This window comes from Tinamus guttatus, unplaced genomic scaffold (genome assembly GCF_059628265.1).
Source record: "Tinamus guttatus ecotype Peru unplaced genomic scaffold, ASM5962826v1 Tinamus_guttatus_pri_ptg000004l, whole genome shotgun sequence".
Classification (NCBI taxonomy): domain Eukaryota; kingdom Metazoa; phylum Chordata; class Aves; order Tinamiformes; family Tinamidae; genus Tinamus; species Tinamus guttatus.
In genome coordinates, this window is record NW_028288538.1 from 11,860,325 (window position 1) to 11,887,842 (window position 27,518).

At 34.7% G+C, this 27,518-nt stretch overlaps 1 protein-coding gene across 1 annotated transcript in view; it reads right to left on the bottom strand.

Moving 5' to 3' along the window:
* Positions 1-855: 855 nt before the first annotated feature.
* Positions 856-27,518, bottom strand: part of MYO5C (myosin VC) — a 30,884-nt gene continuing 4,221 nt past the window's right edge. The window contains exons 3-41 of the mRNA XM_088520890.1: positions 27,224-27,389; positions 26,816-26,960; positions 26,251-26,407; positions 25,541-25,684; positions 24,671-24,752; positions 23,979-24,086; positions 23,340-23,446; positions 22,438-22,703; positions 21,902-21,983; positions 21,401-21,541; positions 21,022-21,147; positions 20,416-20,499; positions 19,984-20,118; positions 19,587-19,684; positions 18,410-18,496; positions 18,209-18,320; positions 17,126-17,337; positions 15,995-16,160; positions 15,452-15,598; positions 14,496-14,660; positions 14,180-14,273; positions 13,563-13,626; positions 12,817-12,991; positions 12,179-12,272; positions 11,801-11,864; positions 11,638-11,718; positions 11,230-11,410; positions 9,847-9,940; positions 8,991-9,042; positions 8,619-8,784; positions 8,278-8,365; positions 7,460-7,558; positions 6,365-6,519; positions 5,208-5,297; positions 3,810-3,960; positions 2,647-2,929; positions 1,899-2,073; positions 1,329-1,409; positions 856-1,051 (exon numbers count right to left, since the gene is read on the bottom strand). Coding sequence (XP_088377016.1) covers positions 899-1,051; positions 1,329-1,409; positions 1,899-2,073; positions 2,647-2,929; positions 3,810-3,960; positions 5,208-5,297; positions 6,365-6,519; positions 7,460-7,558; positions 8,278-8,365; positions 8,619-8,784; positions 8,991-9,042; positions 9,847-9,940; positions 11,230-11,410; positions 11,638-11,718; positions 11,801-11,864; positions 12,179-12,272; positions 12,817-12,991; positions 13,563-13,626; positions 14,180-14,273; positions 14,496-14,660; positions 15,452-15,598; positions 15,995-16,160; positions 17,126-17,337; positions 18,209-18,320; positions 18,410-18,496; positions 19,587-19,684; positions 19,984-20,118; positions 20,416-20,499; positions 21,022-21,147; positions 21,401-21,541; positions 21,902-21,983; positions 22,438-22,703; positions 23,340-23,446; positions 23,979-24,086; positions 24,671-24,752; positions 25,541-25,684; positions 26,251-26,407; positions 26,816-26,960; positions 27,224-27,389 — 5,070 coding nt within the window. The 3' untranslated portion in view covers positions 856-898. The remainder of the gene's footprint in view (positions 1,052-1,328; positions 1,410-1,898; positions 2,074-2,646; positions 2,930-3,809; positions 3,961-5,207; positions 5,298-6,364; positions 6,520-7,459; positions 7,559-8,277; positions 8,366-8,618; positions 8,785-8,990; positions 9,043-9,846; positions 9,941-11,229; positions 11,411-11,637; positions 11,719-11,800; positions 11,865-12,178; positions 12,273-12,816; positions 12,992-13,562; positions 13,627-14,179; positions 14,274-14,495; positions 14,661-15,451; positions 15,599-15,994; positions 16,161-17,125; positions 17,338-18,208; positions 18,321-18,409; positions 18,497-19,586; positions 19,685-19,983; positions 20,119-20,415; positions 20,500-21,021; positions 21,148-21,400; positions 21,542-21,901; positions 21,984-22,437; positions 22,704-23,339; positions 23,447-23,978; positions 24,087-24,670; positions 24,753-25,540; positions 25,685-26,250; positions 26,408-26,815; positions 26,961-27,223; positions 27,390-27,518) is intronic.

Sequence of the window (27,518 nt, forward strand, 5' to 3'; positions counted from 1 at the left end):
TAAAACATAACCTAAGAAATTAAGGTTGGTTTATTAGTAAGACTAGAGCTCAGTACCTGCTCATTTCCTACTCAGTGTCAGGACTGAGGAAAGGAAAAAAAGCAAAAAAAGGAAGAGAGAAAAAAAGACGTGCATACCTGTCTATGCTCAGTGTATGTTCTGGTCTGCCTGGACTATAAAGAAAGCATTTCTGCCAGGGTGAGGAACCCAGCATTTCTACAAAAACAACACAGGTTTGTTACAGCAGTTCTCTTAGCTCCATCTTAACACTACTCCTGGGTTCAACAGCAGGCTGACTGTACTGGTTTTTATACTGATTTTTTTCTAAACTGCTGTGTGGAGACTTTCCATTTCTTCCTGCTGCAGTCTTCTGGAAAAACTGTTATAAGACACACATTTCAAAAAGAAATAAAGGTATAAAAATACATAACAGTGAAAGCCACTGTAAAACAGATCCATAGCAAAGAATTGGAATTAGCATGGAAAAAAAAATCCTGTTACAGAAAGTAAGGGCCAAGAAAAATTACAAGATAACAGCAGTTATCCAATGGCAACCCTAACAGTTTCTCCTGTGACTTGTACTTTAGGGTTACTGACAGGGCACCAATGCAAGCTTGTGAGACAAATGTTTTTCTTGACAGATCTGGGCTACTTAACAATAAGGTCACTTTTATATCCAGTTGATAAAATAATACCATCTATTTTAGGACTGTAATGAAAACTAGAAAACAGCAAAAGAAGACAAGAAGAAATTACAAGCTGAAATTATTCCTGCTTTTTAAGTCTGCCTTTTTAAAGCTATAGTTAACTGCAAGCTATCATACCAACCACCAGCTGAAGAAATGAAACATGAAAGTCTGTCTTTAGCCTGTGAGGAAATACTGATGTATCCTTTTTATTACACTCTTGTGAGAAAGCCAAGTTTGAAACTGCTGGGGACTTGTATCATTTCCAAGGCATGCGGCGAGGAGGTGAAAGGAAATGTCACTTGAAAGACATACTTGGTATCGAGCATCAGCTGTGGAACATCCTCACGGTTATTTAGCATGGCCTGAAATTATAACAGAAAGAGTATGAAAATATTCCATTAAGAATAAAAACAAAACTAATAAAAATATTTTTCCCTATGACAGATCTTCTGATTTGACAAATCTTTTGCATAACATTAAAAAGGCCTTTATTGATAAATTCTGAATGTCTAGAAGCTAAACAACTTTATTATAATATGACTTAAAGGTCAAGTATGAACTTAAATTATAGCATGCAAGACAAGTGTGTATGAAACATCCTATATCTTAAAGATCAGAGATAATGATTAGAGCTTTTACCTGGACTTTACGAACAAATGATGGAGTCACTCTTTTCTCAAAATCATCTATTGGTGTGTATGAATTGAGGATCTTAACTATCTGTTTAAATTAAAAAGACTACTGTAATATGTAACAAAGAGAGTGAGGAGACAGAAAGGAAGAAGCAATAATATGACATTTTTTATTGATATTTAATTGAAGATGTAGCAAGGAGTTTCACAATAATGAAGGAATTTTAACTGGTCACCTATTGAGTGGTTACACATGTGATGATTGCTATGACTTGTTTCCAAATCAAGAAGTAGCAGGAAAAGCTGAATTAGTCAAGAGAAGTGTAACAAAGTTACCATGGGCAGGGAGGGGGGAAAGCAGGGAGGTAGAACAATGCACACAGAACAATACACACTACTGAAGCATTTAAAATGTTATCAGGAATAAGCAGTGACAAAACATGACAAGTAGTGATGTGAAGTGTTGAGGAGTGTTATGTTCACAAAATGAAAGGCCAATAGCAATTATGTAATAAACTATTTCAGATAGCTAAAATCTTGTAATTGGTACTGCCAGAACAAAATAAAAATTCATTACCTGCACAGTGGAAAGAGATGTGCAGTGTTCATATATTTCTTTGGCATCATCATCAGTGATCTTTTTGACCTGAAGTAGCCAGGCTGCCTGAGACAGAGGCTCCAAAGTTTCTTTGGCATTGCTGCTTTGGAGATTCTTGTCTTTAAGCCATTCTTCCAAGTAGCTGATATTGCACCTGGGTTAAACACAGAGAAGACACAGAAAAATCAGGTCCCCCTTATAAGAATTTTTTAGTATAACTTGCTATCATTAATGATATTAAAGGAACAGCGTTCCTTTAATGGATGTTCAAATGTCTACATTTTAAGCTAAGTAACATATTTTTAGAGTATAAAGCCCAAACGATTAAAGGCTTATTGATTTGTAAGTTTAATTCCTTTGATGTGCATTTTAATCCTTTTTATTTTATTTCTTAAAGCTTGGGCTATAGAAAATAACTTACTAGCTTAACTGTCATTTACAAAACATTACGAATAAATATTGGCATTGGCTGTTATAGTGGTACATTATATATATAGAAAATACTAATTTACAACTGAGTTTATACAAGAGATGAGATACACTCTGCACCAAGTAAGGTGGGGCTCAGTCCGAAAGGCAAAGATTACTTTTCTGGTAGAGTAAAAAAATAATCGGCTACTTCCAGCAGAATATTCACAAAGAAAGGGGACTATGCTACAAAGAAACAAACAAACATGTTTAAAGTCCATTCTCAAGCAACTGCTCACTGAAACTTTACTGGCTTTACCTTATCTGCATTCCTTTTCTACAAGAGCACATGTCCTTGCGGAGGAACAGACTATTGAGGGTGACAGCTCCAATCAGAAAGAAAAGCTGCTTCACTGCCTGCTTTAGAAGCTCAGAGTCCAAGCCATTCTGGCACATCGTACTATAAAAATAGCTGAGTTGTTGCAGAATAGAGGTCATTGTGTAGGTATCTGTGTCGTCTATACTTGAAGAACGTTTACGGAACCCTGTAGGTTTCAAGCCAGAAATTCCTTGGAGACTTTCATATTCCAGCATGCCTGGAACTAGAAGACAGTAAGAAATAATGCTAACACCAATGCTATTAAAGCTCCTTTCAGTTACACTAACTTAATCTGGAACAAAATGCAACTGAAGGATATTTTAAAAATTAAATGATACTCAAAAAATTAGACACTAATAAAACCTTCTTGAGTACACAAATTAAAAGTAGTATATTATTTTTGTGGAATGTTGGTATCTTTCTCCTTTCCAGGCTAACATAAGACTACAGCCACAGTAAGTTTCATTGCACATGCTGTCAGGTTAGCACCGCTGGTTCTTTGAGAAAGAGAATTAGAAAAGAAGTCTGCTTTGCATAAATCATAACTAAAATGGTACTCGTACTATCACAAATAATTAGACAAAAATCATTAAAGGGAGAAAAATAATAACATTGCAGCAATTTTCCAGAACAAAGACTTTTATTTATACTGAATTTATACTGAAAGTGATATTATAAAATAATACAGAATACAATTCCTTGCTTGCATGCTGCTTGGCTACTTAGCAATATTGGTTAGGTGGGCAGCACAAGGCAGTGAAATAAAAAAAAAATCTAGAGAGAGAATGATCCCAGTGGTGCCTCCATCCTTAAGAAAATGAAGGTGTTTTTTCTATATCTACCCAACAATCCGATTCTGTTTCAAAGCATTACTCCCTATTGGGAAACTGTTCTGAAGTCAAAGTTTTTCCAAATCCTGTAGGGATATAATATTCAGTGGAATTTATATACCCAGAAACTTATGTGCATATATACAAACATCACATACATATAAGCATAGCCAACAGGAGAATGAAGCTTGTCCCACCCTTTGCCTCCCTGTGTAAGCTTTATTTGGGTACTTCACAAATTACATTTAACTCTCTGTATTCTTGCTTTCTTACCAATCATTGGCTGAATGTTGTTCTCCATTACAATAACAAATTGGTGATAGATACGAATGGCCAAGTCACTAAGAATCTGTCTGTATTCTGAGAGATCAAAATGCTTTAAACAGTTTTTATTCTGACATGGGGTATTATACTTCATAAATTCCTAAAAAAATGGCAAATAAAGTTATTAGAACAATTATTATCAATCAGCATTAAGAGGTAATGTATGTATTATAGTAACTCATTCTGTCTCTGACCAAACACAGTCTCAAGATGAGTCAAAGCTACTGATGTCTTCAAGAGATTCTTCCCGTCCTGGCTTCCCACACTTATTTTTCCAGTATGCAAGTAGTTTCTTCCAAAAGCTAGATCTAGCTCCTACTAAAGCCAAAGGAAAGACCTGCACAGGTTTCAATGAACTTTGGCTCATTGGTCATTTAAACAGAAAACAAGCAACTGTTTCTCAGGAAAAGCCAAAACACAGTTATTTAAACTACGCTGGCTTAAAAAAAAAAATTATTACAAGGAGGGGATGTAATTTTTAGATTTTTGATCAGGAAAACCCTGACTTCAATAATCCAGACCGGATCCTAACTTGTGTGAATATTCACTTCTTGTGAGTAGTCCATTAATATATATTAAAACTGTAAAAACTGTATTCAGACCTTTCTCAATTGTTGGAATTAAACTATAAAAGTATGTAATGAAATGTTTGTGTGTCTAATGTTTTCAATTCTCCACTGCTTACTATACCTTATCAATATGACCACAAGAGGGAATATTGTAGGTTAGACAGTACAAAGCTGCTGTGATTCCTAGGCTTTATGGTATCTCTTTGCTTTTATCTTGAAGACCATATTCTCATGTGCTTGTGCAGTTTCAGTTAAGTCTAAGTTTATAATCTCTAGCAACTGAATATAGCAAAAGTTTGTAAATTAAAAGAATCTCAAAGAAAAACAGGATGAATCTTAGCTTAAACAAACAAATAAAATAAGGGGAAAGAGCCGCTTTATCATTATGCACCCCTCTTGGGGTTTTCTTCTGTAGTTTTATATTGGTGTTCTCATAATTTTGTAAATGTTTAAAGTGGTCACAATTACACATAACAAAACTCTTTTCTATGCATTTAGAAGAACACTGAAATCCACCTTACGTTAAATCCATCTCTTAGGAGATTAAATAACAGTTTACATGTCATGTCTTTAACAGAGTTTAACACTTCAGTGTTCTCTTGAGTTCACTTCAACAGATCTTCATGTAAGATATAACACCACAGAGACATATGATTACGTTAATATCTTTAAGGAACAGTAGCGACCTAATGGATAATGATCCCTGTCTATTTTGCTTGCAGAAGAAAAAGATAGCCAAAGGTAAAATAATTACATGATTTGGTAAAATCATTCCTACCTCTTCTCCACTGTACTGCTTCAAACAGTTAAGAAAATAATATGTGTTGGAAAGCCAAAAGGACAACATCTCAAAGTCTTCTGAATGTTCCTGTAAATAATAAATAAAGGAATTTTTAAGAGCATTATCCAGTAGAGTTTAATTACACTACTGATCTTAAGACCATCAGATTGGTATAACAGCATCTATCTATATCAGAAGGAGCACCAAGCATATCTGTAACATGCTAGCTTGTACACATCATACTGTGTTTTCAGTCACAGTCAATGTTCCGTCTTCTTTGATAAACACTGTTTAACTCTTCCAATACGAGAGACTGTCTAAAAAAATTAGTCTGAATCCAATATCTTTACCTACATATTGTGGTGTAGTATACTGGAGGTCTTCCTGCCATAATGCTAACAATGACTATATAGACGAAGGAACTATATATATAAACTCAATTATAACTATATTTAAATATGCTTTTTTGTCCTGTTAACTAAGTACATTTTTTCCTAAAGATAACTTATGCTATCAGCAATAGGTACTACTTACACAACAAAATCAACTGCATATACCACAGTTCATTTCTACCTGTGCTACAAAGCATGCCTGGTGTTCTGTTGCACTATAAATCTATAATAAGGCTTTCACATAAGTGAAATTGTAATTCCTTTCAGAGAGTAAACTAATGATTTGTGTTCGTAACTTGGTTTTCTAAACTGTCTGACAGCACAACTTCCTATCTTTGGGGCACTAATGCTGCAGCACCAACTGACATGTCTAAAAATCAGCATAGTAAAAAGTACTTTAAAGTCTCATACCTTTCTATAGCCAAACATACTAACTATAACCCTTATTTTTAGTCATGCAATTTTTACTAGGGTTAAATTAATAGGCATGTGGAACCTAATTAACTACTCACTTTCAGATGTAAAATACTTGCAATCATTTTGTCAACAAGCTCCGCATTTAAGGACAGTTTCTCTTAAGGACAGCGCAACCTTACCTGAAGGCTACACAAGGATATTACTACAGCTCCAAAAGGAGTGTCACTAATGGTAATTATTCTACCTTAGGAACACTAGCAAATGGAAGTGTCTGCACTCTGCAGGTGAAAGGCATTCATCTTGTAAACCCGACACTAAAATCAGGAAGCCAAGCATTATTCCTACCTTAATAACTTGCTTGATACCATTAATGGTTACATTCATGAATGATTTCAGCATGTCAGCATCATTCAGGTAATCTGCATATCTCACACACATGAATAGGATGTGAGCTGGAAGGCCAGGAATCATATTAACTACAACACCACGTGGCTTTAAATCTGCATAAAGGAGAATCATCAGGTTTATTATATATGGACGGAATGATGCAATGTGTCATTCCAAAAAAGACAGGCACTGTGGAGTTCATTTCTTCAGTGACCAGGTACTTGATAATGGATTTACTGATGAACTGCTTGTTCCTGAAAACTTGTATAACAGTATCTTTCATATGAAAGTATTAATTAAGTTTTCCAGAGTGGTAGGAGAGTATTGTAGCTATGCCAGACACAAAAACTTCAAAAAGTGACTGGCATTTAGCTATCTGCAGGTGGCCCCACCAAATTCTGGCATTACTTAATGACACTCCTGTTTTCACAAAGAAAGAAACATGCACAAGGCTGAAGCATGTGAGAAGAAAGGAAGCATGGCATTTCCAAATAGTAGTTAATAAGGGTACTAATGTACATGGAAATTGAGTTTACTATTAATTGCAAGCTAATGAAAAATCCCAGTGGTAGGATGATATTGTGGAAGTAACTCAGAAGGGCAAAATTCTCCCACAAGAAGGAACCATATGAAAGCACAAACTTTGGTGAAGGAAACTATACAGAAAGAACAGACAGGAGATTAGTAAGCCACATATGGATACAGGCCCAATGACTTACAGACTTAGTAGATGACCAGGACAAAAGTAAATTCAAGTCCCTGGAGTGCTCTTGAGATTTCTAGCTTTATGAGTGAACAAATAATAAGAAAGATAATAGAGTCAGAGTTACGCAGAGTGAGATAAATGATTTTTACACAGACAAAGCACTTCTGCTTTTGAAATGACTGTCTACAGAAAGGAGTTTTATAGAGCCTCCAGGCTGTACTGTTGATAAGGGAACTGGATAAAGCCAACCTTGAACTTGACTGAAGTACAGGGACTTGCAGTTTTTGCTGTAGTGTCTACCTGAATATCACTGACTACTGTTTAAATTTGAAGTGTAACTAAAGTACCAAGGATCAGGTTTTGAACAATCCTTTCTTCATCTTCCTTTTTGTATTCCATCATTCCAACGTACTCTTTAGATGAAGTTGGCACATGAACTTCACTGGCTGTCAAACACAAAAGCACTGTTACCTGCAGGTAAATGATTAATTTAATGCTCACATTTTAGTATAAACCACTGGAGATAAGGAGAACTCATTGTAATAAAGGAAGCGCAGGCCCTGTTTACCACAATGCTCTTAGCTTACTGTTCCATGCGCAGAGTTAAATAACACTCATTATGTGAACAGTGTCACCGAATTCAGTGGAAGTACTTGCATTAATAAAGCAAACAAAAAGAGCTGCGTTATCAGCTACTTCTGCAATCTTTTGAGATGTATTCCATAATGAAGAATTATTGTCTTACATAAAGTTTGCACAAACTAACTTTGTATCAGGAACTATGGGCATCTGAAGGCAAATATAGGGGGGTAGTTACTCAACTAATACAAAACTAGCATTCTGCTGGCTCAGAGACAGTTTGTGTAAGAACATGTATTAATTTCTGTTGACAGAAGCTAATGTCACTGGCCTAAATTTTCTAGCATAATCTAGGCTGGATACCTGTCCATTTCTATGCTGTGAAGAGGAAAAACAAAACAAAACAAACAAAACATTTAAAAAACTTTTCTTGATACTTCTGTGGTACTTTTTTCTGAGGTTTTAAATTTGTTTTTAAATTTGTTAAATGAAGTTTTTTAAATTAAAACTCTTACCTCAAACCTTGCCTTTCTCTCAACACACTAAACATCTAAAAGCATAAAAATATCACATAACAGCATCTCACCTTTTTCAATAGTCTTGGTAAGAGTTTTGATCTGATCCTCCAACTTTTTTATTATTCTGTCCTTCATGTCTAGTTTTTCTTCAAGATCCTACAATAAAATTCAGTGAGTTCAGAAAAACCACATGTAAGAAATACCTTTTCTTGCTACATGTTACTGCCACAAATGAAGCACATTATAACATTATTTCACTTTTACTTGATGGAGCAGAGATGACACCTCCGTGTCTTATTTCTGCCCTAATAAACTGAGAACGTATTCTGCCCATACAAAGAAATCAAGATTTCTTCATTTTTATCTCACATTTTAGGTGTATTTCCTTAGTGCAAATTTAACATCTCACCATATTTTCCACAGTAAGTCGATTTGTTTCTTGTTTTATCATACTTTTTACTTCATCTTGGGCTTCATCTTGCTTCAAACCATTACTCAGCCTCTCAATTTCTTCAGTTGTTACTTTCGGTCTTTCTTTTTCTTTTAGGTCTATTTCATTCAGGCCTTCATTTGCTCTAGAAATAGATAGGAAGTTTTTTTCTTATATCATTATTTCTTTAAAGCACAGTCGTATCATATTTGGCATTACCTATTAAGTGTACCCACTGCTGTGGGAAAAATCTTGTGCTGGACATGGAACTCCAAAATCTTTGAGTGACTTTGCCACTCTAGTGTATGGCCCTTCCATTTCTTATAATATAAAAACAAAAAAACAACTTACCGCCTTTGTGTTCTGTCCTTTTCTAGCTCATAATGCAGCCGATTAGATATCTCTTTCACATTTTTTTTCAGTAATAATTAACAGCAAAACCAAAAACAAAAGAGAAACAACAAAATCACATTTACTTACTGATCTGTACTAGTATTTAGTAAATCTTTTGTTACACCCACAATTATGTTTCATCTAACAAAACTGAATGACATATCAGGCACTCAGGTATCCTATCCACTGCACACAAATTATATAGACGAGGGACTTTTAGCACTATTAAATTATTACAGTTAGTAGCAGAGATACTACCATATTAGAAAGAAAAAAGCAACTGCTGGGGGGACTCTAACTTATAGAACCCTCAGCATATGTGTTTTCCTAATTAGACAGAATCTATCAGGAAATTTTCCTTCCATCTCCCACTCAATTCCCTGAATCCTTCAACACTCTTCTACTTAAGTCCACCTCACAGGGAATTCCTTAAGTTCTCGAATATCTTTTCTTTTTATGATTGTTTCCAAAGGTCATACTCCATTGCACATATTCTCAGCAGTCTACTGAACACACATGCATGAACATATGCACCCAAATTATAGAAATGAAAGATCAAAAATGGACTTCAAAAATGCATGTACTTGGGCATATATTTAATTCTTCAGTAACAGATATAGATATATATATATATACAGATATATACAACATACTTTGTTCATGGTGTTTCTTCCACTTTACTAGCAAACAAATAAGTAATAAACCAATTATGTTATCATGTAATACTGTTTCAGCTCTTACAAATTAAGATCTAGAGAATTCAGTATTTTCTTTTTAAACTACTCTAAGGCTAGTAACCACACAAGTACTTTACCTTTCAACTTTACAGTCTGTTCTTGAAGACGATTTTCAAGATCTAATTTTTGATTTTCCAACTCAGAAACTTGTTGTTTAAGATCTGGGATCACCTTTTAGAGGAAAAGGACATTTGAGTATCTTAGCATGTTTCACTTACCAAATATATCCACGGTAAATCCTTCAACTGCAAATTATCAAGAACTGGAAAAATACTGCACGGAAGTCCTGCTACCTGCTTGTCTGCTCTGTGTAATTGTTCCTTAGGCATCTACTGCTGGGCACTCTCATAGGTGAAATAACTGCCCTCTGGTGGAGGGTCTCAGAGCCACCCACATCTACAGCTACCATAAATCCTACAGGTACCTGCTCTTCACTTTCAAATTACAGAACTTGTCAATCTGAGACTCAGAGATCTGAGAGTCTTGAGATGGAAAAACACTAATTTCTGTCTGAACATTTCTCTCCAAATACAGGGAAAGAATATGGCAAATAAATTCTGAACCTGAATGCCTCAGTGCAATGGAAGATTGAACCTGGCAGAGCAATTTACTCTTTTAAATGTTAACCCAGAGAAAGTTGCAGTATTATGAAACTGCTCTTCATTAAGCCTTAAAAATATATAAAAAAAGTTCCATCAGAAAAACATAATGATCTGATCTGCTACTCTTTGCAAGCATCAGATTAGAGATTTACACTAGATAGTTATTTTTAAAATTACAGTGAGCTAACACCCTGGTCACTGCTAAACCTTTGAGTCATATTTTTAGTTAAAATTATGTATAAATTAAAAACATTTGTTTTTCATGAGTTCCAGTATAAAGTTGTGTATCTGTAGAAAGACATCCCTCAAAAGTTGTTTGCACTGGCAAAAACCGAATAGAGCATAACCAAAATATATGTGTGAGCTTAGAAAAAAAAAAACATCCTGGAAACAACTTGAACATTAAAAAATCTTTTATAAATTCTGAATATTTAGCTACATGAGCACACAGGAGTTTTATGCATTCTGAATATTCTAAAGATTTTCTCAGTGTCATCTTAGTTATCAATGGGAGAAGTCAAATCTGTGCGTGCATCACACACCAAGTAACAGTTTGCAAAATAGTATTTTACCAGTCTATGATTAGAATCAAATTTCAATTCAAATTTATGTCAAAGAATGGGGAAAGCCCCTGTGAGGTTTTTTTCAATGAGTTGAATGCTCAGAAAATAAATTCTGCTGCCTCCTAACAAGCTGTCCAGGCATGCAGGGAAAGAGCCTACACGGATGTTCCAGGCATATCTATTAGAGCTTTGAGAATTCAAGGATAAGATTTTGAGGGCTTTCAGACACACACACATTCTGATTGTGTTGCTAAGTAATAAAAAAATACTTTTTTTTAATACATATTGATCTTACCAGGTTTTCTGAAGTTAGTCTGCTAACTTCAAGTCGAATACCATCATTTATGTCATTTTCCTCTCGAAATAATTTTTGTAGATGACTAATATCTTGGCTAAGATGTTCAACTTTAAAATTCAGACCTTCAATTTCCTTTTCATAGATTTCTTTCTGAGATTGGAAGTGGCTTTCCAACACTCTGTTTAAAAAACAAAGGAGGGGCAGGTGGGAGAGAAAATTGCACACATAGCATCACTTTGATGCAACGGGTCAAACTCACTACAAAGTGAAAACAAAGTTACATGCAGACATTCCCATTACATCATCTGTGCATTAAGGGAATTGGAAGTTAAACATCATATCTCAAATATCTGTTTATATTCTAGATTGCAGGTTGGAGCTATGAACACAAAGAACTGAGCTAACCTTGTCGCTTTTTTCAAGCCCTCATAAGCAAACCACAATTCTCCATCTTCATTTAAGTGTTCCAAATCCTCCGTAGAGAGTCTAGAGCAAAAGATAGTATCAATAGTGCATAAGTGCATAAAATACATCTCAAGTTTTTAGAGAAATCCTAAAACAAAATTACCTGCTTCTTACATCTTCAAAATCATAACTTTCAAGAAGCTGTTTCGTAACTTCTGACATCTTCTCTGGGGAAAAGGAAATATTTTTTATATGAATAATTTTCCCATATTCCATTTGGAATGTTATATCTTTCTGTTCTTGATCTGGAAAACTGCTAGAGTTATATAAATGTTCTGTTACTTCGTGCTAATTACTACATTAAGTGTTGCAGAAATAAGTTTATTCTATGACTTGCTTTGCAATGCAGTTAGTGTACTAAAGCACTTTTATCAAGAAATCTGGGTCTTTGCTATAGCTAAAAAATGTGGAGGAAAGTTGAGAGCAGCCTCTTTCACACTATGATTAGTAAGTTCGCTGAACTATCCTGTACTTAGCTTACCTCTCATTTCTCGCTTCTGAGACTGTGCCTGCTTTTCAACATCCATTTTTTGTGTCTGTAGTAGTTCAATTTCCTTTTGCAATTCAGGAATTGTCTAAGTAAGACAAAAAGTATAAAACGTAATTGACAAAGGGCTAAGTATCAGTCAAACCATAAAGAAAATTGTGAATAAGAACATGTTTATCTGGCAGAAGGCTTAAAACTTATTGGATTTAAAGCTTCTCACAGACATCTGAGCAAAACAGTAATATGATATAATGAATCCATACATTTTTCTGACTCACAGGAACATGACGTTACATGACTTTAATAAAACCAGTACTTTCAGCATCTGTTTCTAAATTATATTTATGAAAACATCCCCCTTGAGAAAACAAACAAACAAACCCAAAAACCCAAAAAAACTGGAAAAACAAAGTGAGAAAATAAAAATTCACATATCTAAATGCGCAAGTATTCAGGCACAATTACTCTTGAATGCTACTTATTTCTGTGAGCATTAAGGTACTCATACTGCATTCCACCTGAAAATAATTTAATACAGAGAAAAAAAAAAAAAGAAGAGAATGCGTAAATAAGACACTGACATTCTCTACTTGCTTTAGCTAGCAAAGATTTCGAAATGAGTTATCCTTTACCTGTTTTGTAAGTTGTCCTATTTCCATTTTCAAGCCATCCTGAATGATAATTTCTTGCTGAATTTGACACTGTAGCTGATTTTTTTCTTCCTTAAGAATCTTAATTTCTCCTTTGAGCATTTCAATTTCTTTTTCATAGTCCTGTTTCTGATTTTGGAAATTTTTCTCAAGTATCCTAAACATGACAAATTGAAGAGGTGGTTTCACTTTCATAAGTAATTTTTCAGTTTAATTTGAAGGAAATATTTCAATCAAGAAAACGTTTTTTTTTAAAAAAAAAGAAAAAGAAAAAAAAGCTTAAAACAGCTAAGCCACATCTTCAGTCAGTCATCTCCAAAATGGGTAAGAATGTCCCTGATCTCTTTACTTCTTATTCAGGCACTGGGATTTAATTTAAAGCAGAACTGAATTTTATCACTTAAAAGTTAGTTTTCTAGTTCTTTGAGAGCTAACATACCTTCAAACCACCAAAGACACATGAAAAGACAAGAAATTGCAAAATCAAGAACAGTCTCAAGTCTACACAATAGTTTCCAACATAATATGGCTGACTCACAGGCATGAGCTTTGCCTTGACTGTACAGGACGTACTTCAGTTACTGCTTCAGTACTAGCATTGATGTCCAACAGTATCAACAGATTTGTAGTAATATGTGAGTACGATGTATTTACAGTAGGAGAAGGAAAGGCAGAGAAAGAGAAGAAAATAAGTGTTCTTTTAAGGCAATTAAATTCAGATTCCATACATTCTCTGTCTTTCTTCCCTTTGCACATCCTCAAAGAACTGCTTCATGAGGTCATCCATTTTGTCTGTCAAAAAAATATTTTAATATTTGAGAGACCTTCATAATATTGCACATTTGTTAAAATGGCATGAACACTATGAGAAGTTTTTGTTTTAAGCAATCCTTAGCATTGTTAGACTGAAATTAATCTCTTAAATATCATTAATTTTCACAGTAATTCCAATAAGTAATCATACAGAATAAAAAATTTCTGAAACACCCAAGCATCATTTGTCTCAAGTATTTTGATCTAATGTGCTGCCTTGGCCCTTTGAACTTAGATTCTTAAAAGCAGGATATTAAATGAATCAAGGATGCAGGGAGGCTTTGAAGAATGCACATGCTGCCTTGGAGACAGAAAACATAATGAGAGGCCTCTTTTTTTTTTTTTTTTTTAACTGAACTAATGAACTATTAAATTAGAAGAATTTGCCCTGCACGAGGTCTACCTTCAAATTATTGTAATTGAGCATTTATATTGTTTTTAATATAACAAGAATCATTCACACTTGCTGCAAAGATAGCTTTATAGATCCCTCCCCCCATAACTGCTTTCAAGCTCCTGTAAATTACTGTACCTTTCATTTCCTCAGCTTTTTCTTGGAGCTTTCTTTCTAAGGTCTCTTGCTGTTCTCGCAATTCTTTATTCTGAATTTCAAGTTTTAAGATTTTCTGTGCACATTAAAAAAAAAAAGGTGTAAGATGTATAAAGAAAGAAGAAACAGCTCACAGGTAGTGTCACACTGTGTAACGAGGACAGAGACTCCATCCTTCATCTCTCCCCCACAGCCCAAAAGTGTTCTTTAACTCTCAAAATCACACATTTGACAAAGCATAAAGAGACTTTAAAACATGTTTTTAAAACAAGCAGCAAGATGATCTCGGAAAATTTACCTGTTCACTGTCCTCCTTATATTTCTTTCCTTTCTCCTCATATGTTCTCTTCTGCGCAGCTAACTTTTCAAGATCTAATTCAAGTTTCTGAATTGTATCCAAGTCATTCATACGAGTTGAAGACAGATTGGTTAACCTTTCCAGCAAGCCATGATTTTCTTTACTCTACAGTAAGCAACACGAGTTAAAATAAAATGGAAAAATGCACATGATTTTGCATTTTTATATTCCCCTAAAAAATTACTGCAAAAAATCAGCTCCATCCTTCTCCTTCAGTCAAACAGCATTTTCTATGTCTTTTTTACTTACACTTTTGTATAGTTTAGTACTATCAAAAATTAAATTTTAAATATATCACTAAATTGAAAATGTGCACACAGAACTCTTTGTGATTTACCAAAACAAACATCAAGCAACACCTGGGCAATGCAAACTGTAGTTTGCCTCTCCACAGCTATGAGGAAGCACCTGAACTATTTCTGCTCCCTACTCCACCTAAATTATGATCACTTCACAATTGAGGATTGATTCCGTTGGTTAGACTAAAGGTATCACATTAAAGACAATTTGGTCAGTATGGCTTTCCAAAACAATCCTTGAAATACAATACTGAATCCCCCCAAACTGACCAAATATACTGAACTAGAATTGTAACTGAACCATCCTTCATCCCAAGATTAATACCATCCAGACTTGGAATTGTGTAGTTATGAAACAGTAAAAAATGCCATCTGCAGACTCTTTTCATTGGCACAGCTAACCTGAAAATCCCAGTATCACATGTTTCGAAAACATAAAAAAATTACTGATTTGTTATAAGGGGACATAAACCTTATGTTTCTTGTCTTGTCAAATAAACTATGGATATTCTAAACATCTAGTCAATACAAGACATTTGAATAAAACTAACATGATAACAAATTAATAAAAAGAATCAACAGACTTGTGTCCTTCACCTGTTCCTCTATCTTTTTCTGCAGTTGCTGAACTCTGTATGAAAGCTGAATATTCAATACAAACCGACGAATATTCTGAAATCTGCGCCTTGCAAGCCATGCACGGGCATATTTCTGAAGGATTACAGCCTTGTGTTCTTCAAGCATCTATAAAAGAAAAAAAGAAAAAATTAACATCTGTCTGTAATTATCTGTGGACCAATCAGCATCAATTAAAATGTTCTGTGAATCTACATACACTGGTGATAACAATGCTGCTACCAGAATAATCCAAATACACGTGCAGTCCAGATTTTTCAGTATTTGAACCACTGTAATAGTTGCATTATGTGATCTCCAACAAGCATAAATTACTCTCAGACTAGATCTATGCTATTGTGTATCATTATATTAACAATAATAGAATACCAATACACTAGAAGGTCTGAGAACAATACATGCAAAAGGTAAAGCATTACATACCATTAAGCCCCCTTATCTCCATCTTTCTTATGCTGCAATAATTGTTTCCAGTTATTGAAATCAAATTTTTATTGGCCGTACCTTCCGATATTTTTTCCTTGCTAGAAATCCTCTTGTATAAGCTTGGATTGTTACAGCAGCCACATGGATGAGCTGGCAAAGTTTTCGAACCAGGTAACCCCGACAGTGCTTCTGAATAACTATAGCTGCCCAGGTTTGCTTCAGAGTTCTTGCACTTATCGTTTGCCTTAATTCAAGAGACAAAGTTTACTTAGGTCACATTAGCTTTCTCTTCCTTGTTCGCTCAGTTAGCCAAACAACCAAAAAGTAGTTTGGTTCATGTAGAAATAATTATTTCAGCTAAATACACATGGTATTATGGTATCACTTTCATGATAACACTGGAAATGCAAATACTTCATGATAATATAAGCGATGTATCGACCACATAACAAGATGAAAGTGCAGCTGGGACCAAAATGAGGTATATTCCCCTATGGCGTGTTTACAGAATGCGTATTTCATTTAGACTTTTTCCTCCAGGAATGAATCAATATACCGAGCCAAAGCTCAAACCAAGTGCTAGGAGGCCATGGTCAGTCCTAGCTCATGACTAAAAGTCATGAAAGGTGCTAATTAAATCCTGAATGACGGGGGAGCATCTTCTGGGAGCACCTCAAGGGTCTTGCATTTGAGCCCTCTTCTGCCACATGCTGCAACTGAATTTCATGGAAAGTGATAGCTAGGAAGGCTGGAATGTCCTCCTTAGAGCACAGTAGCATAGTATGCACTTATCAGCTACAAAATCTGATTTCCTGGTCTTTGCTTTTATTGTGCATGAAATCTCATGGAAACAGAAAGTGCAGGGTACTTGACCTCAGTAAACTCATACTCTATTTTATTTCATCTTAACTGCCTTACATAACCCTGGCAATAGGAAAGTGCTCGCTCTGCTTCAGTGTAATAACTTCTACAGGCAGAAGATATTGGGAAATGGCACCCATTATCTAAAAGACAAATTTCTCTGCAATTAATGTTTTTTTCACAAGCAAGTGCTCTAATGGTCTTTTTCTGAAATGTTCAAAGCCTAGACAGTCACCTTCTTCTCAGCCTGCTCTACGAACACTTCCAAATTAGCGCTGGGCACGAGTCTGACCTCCTATGCATCTCCAGGTGTCCCTAACAGCAACATGATTTATTTGCCAAAAGTACCGTACAGTCCGCTGCCCACGGAAGTACTGCTGTATTGTAATAGCTGCTTGTTTTATGAGAAGGAATTTTTTCCGTTGCAGCCAGCCTCTAACACTCTTTTGGATCGTGATGCAGGCATGTCTCAGTTTATCTGATCGCAGTTTTTCCAAGTAAGCAACCTGTCCTGCTCTGAAGAAGATTTTTGTTCTCCCAAATTGGTATTGGTTAGGATCCTGAAAAAGAAAACAATAGGTATATAAAGGGTTTTTTTTCTTTATTTTTGTTTAGCAGACACTTCTCCCTTGCATAAACCATCCCTTCAGCCAAGAAATATTCAAATGACATGATCTTGCTAAAGAAGGGCATTCTCTCTGCCTCCTTTATAGATAAGTGTATAGGGAGTAAAAACCACAAAACAGGAAAAAAAAAACCCAAAAAACCAGATAACGGCACCTAAACCTCTAACTCGGTGATCTAATATTAAAAGGAGAATCTGGCCTTATTGTCAGGACCATTAATGCAACCTCTTCACCTGCTCTTCATCCATTTGGCTCATACCATTCCATTCCATTCTACCATTCCATTTAGCTCAGTACTAACTTCAGGTCCAGCCTTTAATCAGTGAGTTGTGGAAGAAAAAGCTTTGGGAAGCAGCGGTCTGCGAGCTGTCTTTCAGGAGCTACTTTGAAGCTCAGACACTTGTCCTGGGAGGTTTGTAGAGGTCAGTACTAGGGTCTCTGCAGCTACTATCCTTAGCATATACAAACTTAAAATACCTGGAAAAATTATACCATTTCTTATGCATTGATTTGTAAAGATAGCTAGAATATCTTCTATTTTATTCGTGATCATATTAATCAGAGGGAGGTTAAATGATCTGTATATGGTCACTTTACAAATGAATGTCACATGAAGAACCACCTAAGATTACTGAATCACAACACACCAGAACAGGAAAGACACATTAAGGGTGTTGGTCCAGCAATAAGACAAATATAATGTTATCTTTCTTATTTACGGAGTGATATAATACAGTTTGGAGAAGAGACTTTTCATTGGTAATAGATGTTATTACACAAAATGGATCAGTGTATATAAACTAACCTGGATTAGCCGCTGCAAAACAGTCTTGCAAATCTGCTTCTTATCATTTATGGAGAGTTCTTGCTGTGTCATTAAAATGCTGTATCGGCTGAAAAACTCAATGTAAGTCCACCTGGAAAATTAAAAGTTGGCAAATCTTGCTTATGTAGAAGAGACTTAAATATATTTTTTTCACATACAAAGGCCTACTGCTGGCCTTACCTGGATGGATAGCTCTGTGCACTAATTCGAATAGTTTCCAAAACACCACATGCTCGTAGTTGTTGAGCCACCCTTTTTGAGTCAAACCTGAAAAAATAGAGTTATAGATTATATTTTTGCCAGGTTTGGCAAGCTATACAAAATTATAACTATTATACTAGCTGGATTTATGTTTTTGCCTCTAGGGCACAGGGCTCCCAATTTTTTAAATGATGTATACTCGTTTTTTTGTTTATTTTTTCAATATGTAATGGAGACTATCTGAGTTTTATTTCCTCAAAAAAAAAAAAAAAGTAAGAATACATTTCTCTCTTATGGAAAGTCTTGTTTCCCTTCAAACTAAGTATGAAAGTTCTTATCACCAAGCAGTGAAGAATCATGCTATCCTCAGCATAAAACACGCAAAGAAACAAATTACTTTTGGCAAAAGTCTATTGGGATTTAACTCCTTCCAGGTATTCCTTATACACTGATTGGAAATAAAACATAATTTAATCTTGTATATATGAATTCAATGTTAAGAATATAAGGACAGGAAAACTCCCCACACTCAATTCTGGATCTGAGCTGATATGTTCACAAAGCACTATGGAATGGTGTCAGTCCAGTACTAAGTAGCTAAGAGTTCATGGACAACTTTTACAAACTTATTGTAAGCTATTCTACTCTATTTTGAAAATGTTTCTCATTATCCAAACAATTTCCCTCCTCATTGTTATTACACAAAATAATGAAGTTTCAATGCATTCGCAGTAAAGCATTAGCTTTTTTCTTTCCTGAATATGAATAGAAATAAAGCACACAGTGCTTTAGAATCACACACTAAACAAGAAAACTCAACCTATGCAAAATTTCTATCAACTTAAATCTAAAATAGATAACCTTCTGCTCCAAAAATATTATGACAAACCCACAAACAGTTAGTATCTGACTTAATTATTTGTATCCTAGAAATTTTTTATTATGATAAAAAATTTTAACTGGACTATTCTACTTATGTAGGAATACAAAATTGTTTTATCCAGTCTTCAATAAAGAAAGATATTCTGTTAGTTAGTCAACAGTAGCAAAGTTAGTCAACAGTAAGACGCTAGCTTGCTGACATATAGTTTATGTGAAATAGAAAAATCCTCCTTCAATTTTAAATACAACAGATCAACACTACTAATCTACTTACTCAAAAGGCAACTTCTCATCGTTTGGCTTTATGCATCTTACGTAATGAGGGGTGGTTGTGTTAAGTGTCTCCATAAGTAAATACAAAGAACTGCGGAACTAGAAAATACAAAATATAACAGTTTTGGTACTAAAACATATACAGCTAAGCAAAAAGACAAATCAAAGTTTTTAAATTCTCTGTTATTGGCTGGACACTGGGAGATTTTTTTAAGGTCTTGGTCTTAATTACAGGCAACATTTGTATTTAAAACATTTTCCTATATATAAATTAAACATTGCTCTCTCATGGCAAAACAGATACTCTATGGCAAACAGCAAGAGTACCACAGTTTCAGGCTGCCCAGCACCATTTCCTAGAAGTACGAGCAACACAGAATAACATATTTATACAGTACCTTGCTGCCAACTGTCATCCGGAACTGTTTGTTAGGAGATTTTAGAACAGGTCTTGCAGATTTGATGCTTATAGATGAACCGAAAGGTGAAACAGACACCGAATTGTCTTGGAAAAAGTTTGCACACAGATGAAACTACAAGTGTGGTGAAAGAATCACAGTTAAGTACTGTTAAACTATTCAACAAAAAAATATTAATTCAGGTAAATGTGCATAATATGACACAATCTAAAATAGTGTTATTTAATCTTTCAGGGGATTTTGAAGTTGCAACTACAAATTTTTCTTGCAGTAAAATTGAAGATATAAACTAACAGATTCAGACTATTTAATAAAAACACCTTTTTATTAAAACAAATCTTTAAAAATTGGATCTGAATTAATTCCAAAAAGGGTTTCTAGAAAATTCATCAACCTTAATTGTTCACAAACCTTGCTATTTTTCAGGATTTCGATTAATACTTCATATACTGTATCTCTGTTTTTTTCCAGAAATCCATCACATTTATATTCCACCTGTATAAAGGAGTGACATTATTAACTTCTCAGAAATACATGAACAGTTAGCAAAACAACAATTTTTACTCTCTAAGCTTCTCTCTAAACTGTAGTGGACAACAGGTCTTTACTAATCTTAAACAAGGTGGATGTAACTCTACTACAACCAGTTTCATTAGGGTAAGCACATACAAACACATGTTTACTGCAAGCTTAGTTTTGCACGACAAGCTGCAATTACCTTCTACCTTGATTAGAGTTTCTTTCCTTCCCTCCTTTCATTATTCTCTTCTATGATTTCAAATAAAAATGCCAAAAAATAAATACCAATTTTCAAGTGTAAGTAACTGGCACGTCTTATGCTTAAATGGCATGTCCTGGTGAACATTGCTAACAACTAATATGTTTTATGATATGTATCATCACACAGACATTTTTTTAAAAAGTGTTATTTCCTCTGCTTTTGATAAGCTTGTTTCTTTTCCGAATGAGATACAGCTGGAATTATGGTGAAATATTACTAGGTTGTGTGCACCCTACCTTATCAGCAAAGTGTTGAATAATGAAAGATGTGTTTGACATCCTTGGCTTTTCAAAGAGTGCATTTTTGTTGATGAAATTATTATATAGCTTTTGAAGCCAGTTTTCATCTGTTCCATGAGGTAACTATAAAAACAAGGCAAGAGATCTCTCTTAACAAAACTGTGCTTTACTGATAAAAAACAGCAAAACTGCTTACTATCAATAAATGCTATGTCTTAAAATGAAATCAAGGGCAACCAGATACATTTTATTTTCATAAAGAAAAGGCTCATCTTTCCATTTAAAAGGAAGAAAATATGGATTAATCCAGTAGCCTAGCTTGTAACAATATATATAGTTCTATGTCAGCTCATAGGTGCAAGAATTTTTAAATTACCAAGCACTCTTCATCCAGAAGTTCTAAAATACCCATTTTAGCTTCAATAAGGTCAATGACAGGCTGATTGTCATAAAAGTCTATTAAAGTCCATGGGATATCTTCCTTCATATATTCTTCTTGTTCAAGCTTAAAGACATGCTAGATACAGGAAAATTATGAAAAGTTAACAATTTAGAAAACAAATTCAGACAATATGCTTATGTGTGCATGTATATATGTGCTTGTATATATATAAGACAGAAACAAAATGTTTGTATTTTGCAATAGAGTAGATTACTAGCTCGTAAGAAAACAAACTCAGAAAATTCAATTTATGTACGAATATGTGTATGTATGTTAGTGTGTATAAGGACTTTTTTTTATCCATTACTGGATAGCCACTATCTGGTAATATCCATTACTAAAATACAAATATACAAATAAAATTTGCTATTATGCAGTTTAATAATCTCAAAACTGATGCAAAATGAGATAAACAACTAAAATATATGAACATACCAGGTTAAATTGTTGTTGCAGTTTTTCATTAGCATAATTTATGCAAAATTGTTCAAAGCTGTTCACATCAAATGTTTCAAAGCTGAAATAAATATCGAATAAGAAAAAGGAAGATGACACAACTGTACTGAATAAAAAATACACCCCATGATTAAGTAAGTGGTAATAGCTTTGTAAGATTCTGAAGTTAACAAGATATAAGAAAACTAAGTAACCATAACACTATAGAGGCTGCTAAGACATATCAAAACTTCCCTAGAAATTACCGTTACCATGACAGAGCTAAAAAAAATCCAGTTAAACCTATACATATCATACTAAAACTCAAATTTAGCTCTCACAAAAAAAAAATACTAATATTTATAGATGCAGAAATTCCCTCTAAACTGCATGTAAAAGAACTTACATGACTACATCCTTTTAGCAAAACAAACTCTTCAAATAGATTAGCAGCGCAATCAGGTAGCAGTGTCTCTTAGCAAGCTCCATAGAAGAGGCCCAGCTTAAAGTAAACTTGTCTACAGAGACATTCTTACCCATAAATGTCCAAAACACCAATAAAAGCATGTTGTTTGCCAGTGAAATGCAAAGCCTGATTAATTCTTTCCACAATGAAGTCAAATAAATGAGAATAGATCTTCTTTGCCAAAGCATCTCTTGCATTAACAGCCTGAGATCTTGTCATTGGCTTTATTACAGTCTCTGAGGTAGTGATAATCTTTCGGTGGCATAACCACTGCGCCATTTCGTCACAGTTTAAATCCAGAAGTTCACAGAATATATTGAGATGTTTATCGTCCAGCTTCAAAGAAGATGTATAAATATTGTTAGATTAAATGTAATACCTTAACAAATAACTCTTGTCTAGTCAGTGAAATCCCGGCATCACCGATTTCAAACTATGGCTTTATTTTTAGATACACAGGGGACTATTCAATTCCTATTCTGGCAAAGCACTGAGAGGAGGTTTTGCTAAAGCAAATAACCCTGCATAAACTACTGATACATGAAAGAAGAACTCAGACTAGATGAGATGCACTGGATCTGATGAATAACAAAGAAAGAGGTTATTTTAGACATTTGGATGTCCTTGCCTTTTGGACTTGCATAGTCTGCTGCGACGCTTTCTGAGCAGCAGCTTTGCCAATCCTCTGTTTCATGCATTCTGCAAAGAGGCTTTTCCAACAGCTGTATATCAGCTGGATATAAGGTTTTCTCAATAACATTTTGCTTTTGTTCAGACTTTCTGAATTTGGGTAAGAAACAAAATTAAGCAATTATTGTGATTCTACACAGATGAAGATGGAGAAACCTCTCTAGCAATTTTAGTAAACCACATTTAATGCTGATCTTCACTCCAAAATATGAGAGAACTATATTTCTAAAGGATGCAGCATATAAAGGAAGTGGCATATGTCTGAATAAGTTATTTCCTTACACTGATGGATGATCTTTCATCTCCAACAGCCATTATTTGTACATTGCCTAAGTGCAGGATTGCTGCCAGTGTTTTAAAAACATCCATCTGAAAATCTTCCTTCAGACCTAAAAAAAACAAACAAACAAACAAACAAAAAACCTCCACAATTCTTGATCATTTAAAAACTCAAAAACATTGCAGCTAATTAAAATACCACAATGATGAATTACTTGCTTTACTATATAGCCCAGGATACAGCATCTCTACAGACAAAGCCCTGGTTCTACCTATTTTCTGCTTGTCTGATCTGATAACAGATCAGGCAAAAATTCCAACTCAACTAAAGTCCACTTTGGCTTTTACATCAGGCATATGGGGCAAAGCAGCTTCTAATTCCACTTCCTCCACAGCATATTAGCTTAAAGACCAGTCAGACTTGAGCCCCTAGTGATTCTATCACCAACAAAGGACACCAGCTGTTAACAGCCATTTGTTCTTACAAAGTCCCTTTATAAAGGGCCAAGAGTGAAATGGATAAGCTATGGAGGAAATTATTTTGGTAATTACTTCTAATATTTTGGACACCTGAAGCAAACCATCTTTTCCATTTCAGAGAAATAAATAAATAAAATTGTTTGAGTATTTCCAAGAATTTACCCAGTAACGCAAACGTCTTCTGAGTCTCCACCATATTTGCTCTGTCATCAACTCCTTCAATAACTGTGTTGCCACCCATTCCTGTATAGTTAAATTCTTCTGCGCTTCCTATAGATAAGAGGCAAAACTTGTAACACTGGAAAATTAGGGACTGGGGAGAGCCACATATTTAGACTTTTGCAACACTAGAAAAATAAAGATGCCGTCAGATGACGTCTCTTCAATAGTGAGATGACGGTGGTCTTTTTTCTGGTAAAGACAAATCCATGAGCTAATCAGTAAAACTGACACTAATTAGCACTCATAACTCCTGCCATTTTTAACAGTTCATCTAACAAACAAACAGGAATAAAAACTGAGTAACTATATATGGAGAGCCTGGTTCTCTCAGCTGTAACTGAGGTTTTTCTGTAGTTAAATGAAGCAAGCCCCCAAACTGTCAATACAGCATCTGTCACTGAAGAGAGTATCAGATTAAGATTTTAAAAGGTACTTGATCACACACTATTCAGGGTACCAGATTTGCTACTAAGCTCAATACAAGCAAGATTAAGAGCTAAGAGATTTAAAAACGAATTTCATTGTAAGTCAGTGAGATTCATGATATGAGACAATACTTCAGGTTGTAAAAACCCCATGTTGAAAGTACTTCATTACAAAGGCGAAGAGCAGATTATTCTCTTGAGACTTACCCAATTTAAGATGCTTAAATTCAGGTTGTACAGCAGATGCACACAGCTGATAAAATATATGGTAGTTTCTTTCATTCTCTGACTGCAAATGAAAGAAAACAATACCATTATAGAAAGAAAAATAAATATGAAGGAAAAAGATATTTAATATTGCTGTAAAGAAATAATGATTATTCGAGCTTAAATTCCTCTGCAATAGTTTCATGTAAGCATTGCCCTATATTAAAATGGCACATTTTAGACATTGGTAAGAGCTCTGAAGGTAATAAATCCAAATATACTTTTTTCCATTATCAATATGCTGAATCAATATTCTTTCCACAAGACTTTCCTCTAATAATTGCTTCAGTTTGAACAACCATCTACTGCTAAGAACTCACAAATAATCTAATTAGGAACGCACTTGGACTGCCAGCTGAGACACTGCCCCTAATAACCCAGAAAAGTCTCAAACTATTTCTAAACCATTTTTCAGACAGCAGATATATTGAATTATTTTCCATAGTACTGTAATGAAGCACATAGGATAAATCCCAATTTAATAAACCATACAGCCAGTATTTTAGTGAGACTTCCTCTGCATTACCTATGTTGTTCTTTTCCAGAGGCAATTAGCCTGTATCACTACTGAGACTGGAAGTTACAGATTACTCAAATATCTCCTACACTTGGGGAATCATCCCTAAAACAGAGACTAAATTAATCTCCTATTGTAAATAAAATTAGCTCCTATTAAAAAAGAAAGCAGATGTTTTAGATACACGATGTAAAACTTCACAGAACACTTTCCATACTAAAGCAGCAGAGGTAAATGATACTACATTAGTGGTTACACTCATAGTGACTTTTTAAAAATGTCATTTTACCCACCTGAAAGACAACTCTGGATTTCTCAAGCAGGTATGTTCTCATGTTAGCGCCAATGATCTGGTAACTCTGATCAAAACTGATTTCAGTGTATTTGCCAAAGCGACTGCTGTTATCATTCCTTGTGGTTTTTGCATTGCCAACAGCCTAGGAAAATGATATTTTTTCAGGGTTTATTAGCATGTTTCAGAAGAAGAACTTTTGCAAAATATCACTCATATTGAAGTCAGTAAAATCTCAGGAGCTCACAGGTCAATCTCAGCATTCAACTGTGCAACTTGAATTTTGAGGCCCCAGACAAATATGTCTCAGATCAAACAATATAACAGTACATAAGCTGATAATTAGAGAAAGTCTTTTTTTTTTTCCCCACCCCTTCAGGGAAATTTTAATCATTTTCAATTCCCATGAACAAATAATCTATTCAATATTTTTCTGCCACCCCCCAATGCACAGGATTTGACCAGATAAAACCATTGCAAATTAATGCTTCCAAAGGGCAATTGCTAAATTAAGCAGAACCTGACTGTTCCAAACTGCCTCTGGATACTGCCTGCTTCTTTCTTTGGATGACAAAAGGCTAAGCTTCTAATTCAGATATTGAAGTCAGGTAGCTAAAACAACACCTGAAGAGTTCAAATAAAGATGCTTGGAAGTGGTCAGAATTCTTTCTTTAATGAGTACAGGCTTGACAGATACTTTCTGAAATTCACCTCCGTTATTGGATTGGATGCCAGTACTTTATCCTCCACATGTGCATTGCTGCTTGATTTGCTCACAGTGGCAAAATATCTCATAGTGTATCTTGCAGATACTGTCTTTCCAGCTCCAGATTCTCCACTGACTATAATAGACTGGTTCTTGTTATTTCTAAAACAAAATAATCAGACTATCAGACTGAATTATCAGATTATTTTACATGTATAAGAATTACCTATATGAAACAAATCTATGAAAACACACTTATAGACAACTCTCATTACTGCCAATTTCATCTGTTCTTTTCTTTTATTCCTCTGTGCTTGTACAATCTAAGCTGATGTTATTACTTAGCTAGGACAGGTTTGTCTTTTGCCTGGTCAAAAATAAAACAAATATGATTATGAGTTACAGAAATTCCTTAGCAGATTAAGGAGCTACTCCCTTTTTAGCTAAGGTACCCATTTAAACATATTCCTAATAGCCTATGGCATACATATAGGCAAATTAAATTACATTTAACACTGACTGCCACTAGACCTCAGGTGTCATTTATGGATGTTAAACAACATACTGAACCTCGCCATTTGCTTGTAAGCTTCTTCTGCCACAGCAAATATATGTGGATCCATGTCCCCCATGTTCTGACCACTATATGCATGGATAATAGCATCTCCATATATTGGCAACTGTTTATAGGGGTTCATTGCAACCAAAATTATTCCTACAACAAAGCGTACAGAAAAACATAGGTTAGGTCAATGAAAATGGTCAACAATAGTGAAACTGATATGAAATAGTGATATTTCCTATACTAGGTAAAATAAAAGATCCTAATCAGAAGATAAGTCCATATTCATACAAAAGCTTAAATAGTTTCAAATATACTAGAGGAAAATATTCTTCAGATCATATCGCAAACTGACCTCCAAAGATTTTTTTAAAAAATTTAATAATACTTTAAATCTTGCATTTGACTTTGCTTACCACTGTAGGTGTAGATAAGTTTTGACTCCACAAAACGAACTTTAAGATTGTGTAGAACAGCTGGTTCATGGAGATAACTGAGTGCAGTGAGATCATTTTCACCAACAAGTATGTCAGGATTTCGTAGGGGTGGCAAAGCAACTGGATCAACAGGGTAGTCCAATTCCTGTCAACAAAAATGACTTGCAATTTCTGCATAAACACAATTAATCTTCTATCTTTATACAAAATTACAGAGAAGATGGCACACTCTTCCATTTTGTTTTTCATAAATTCCATACACTTCAGTGAACTT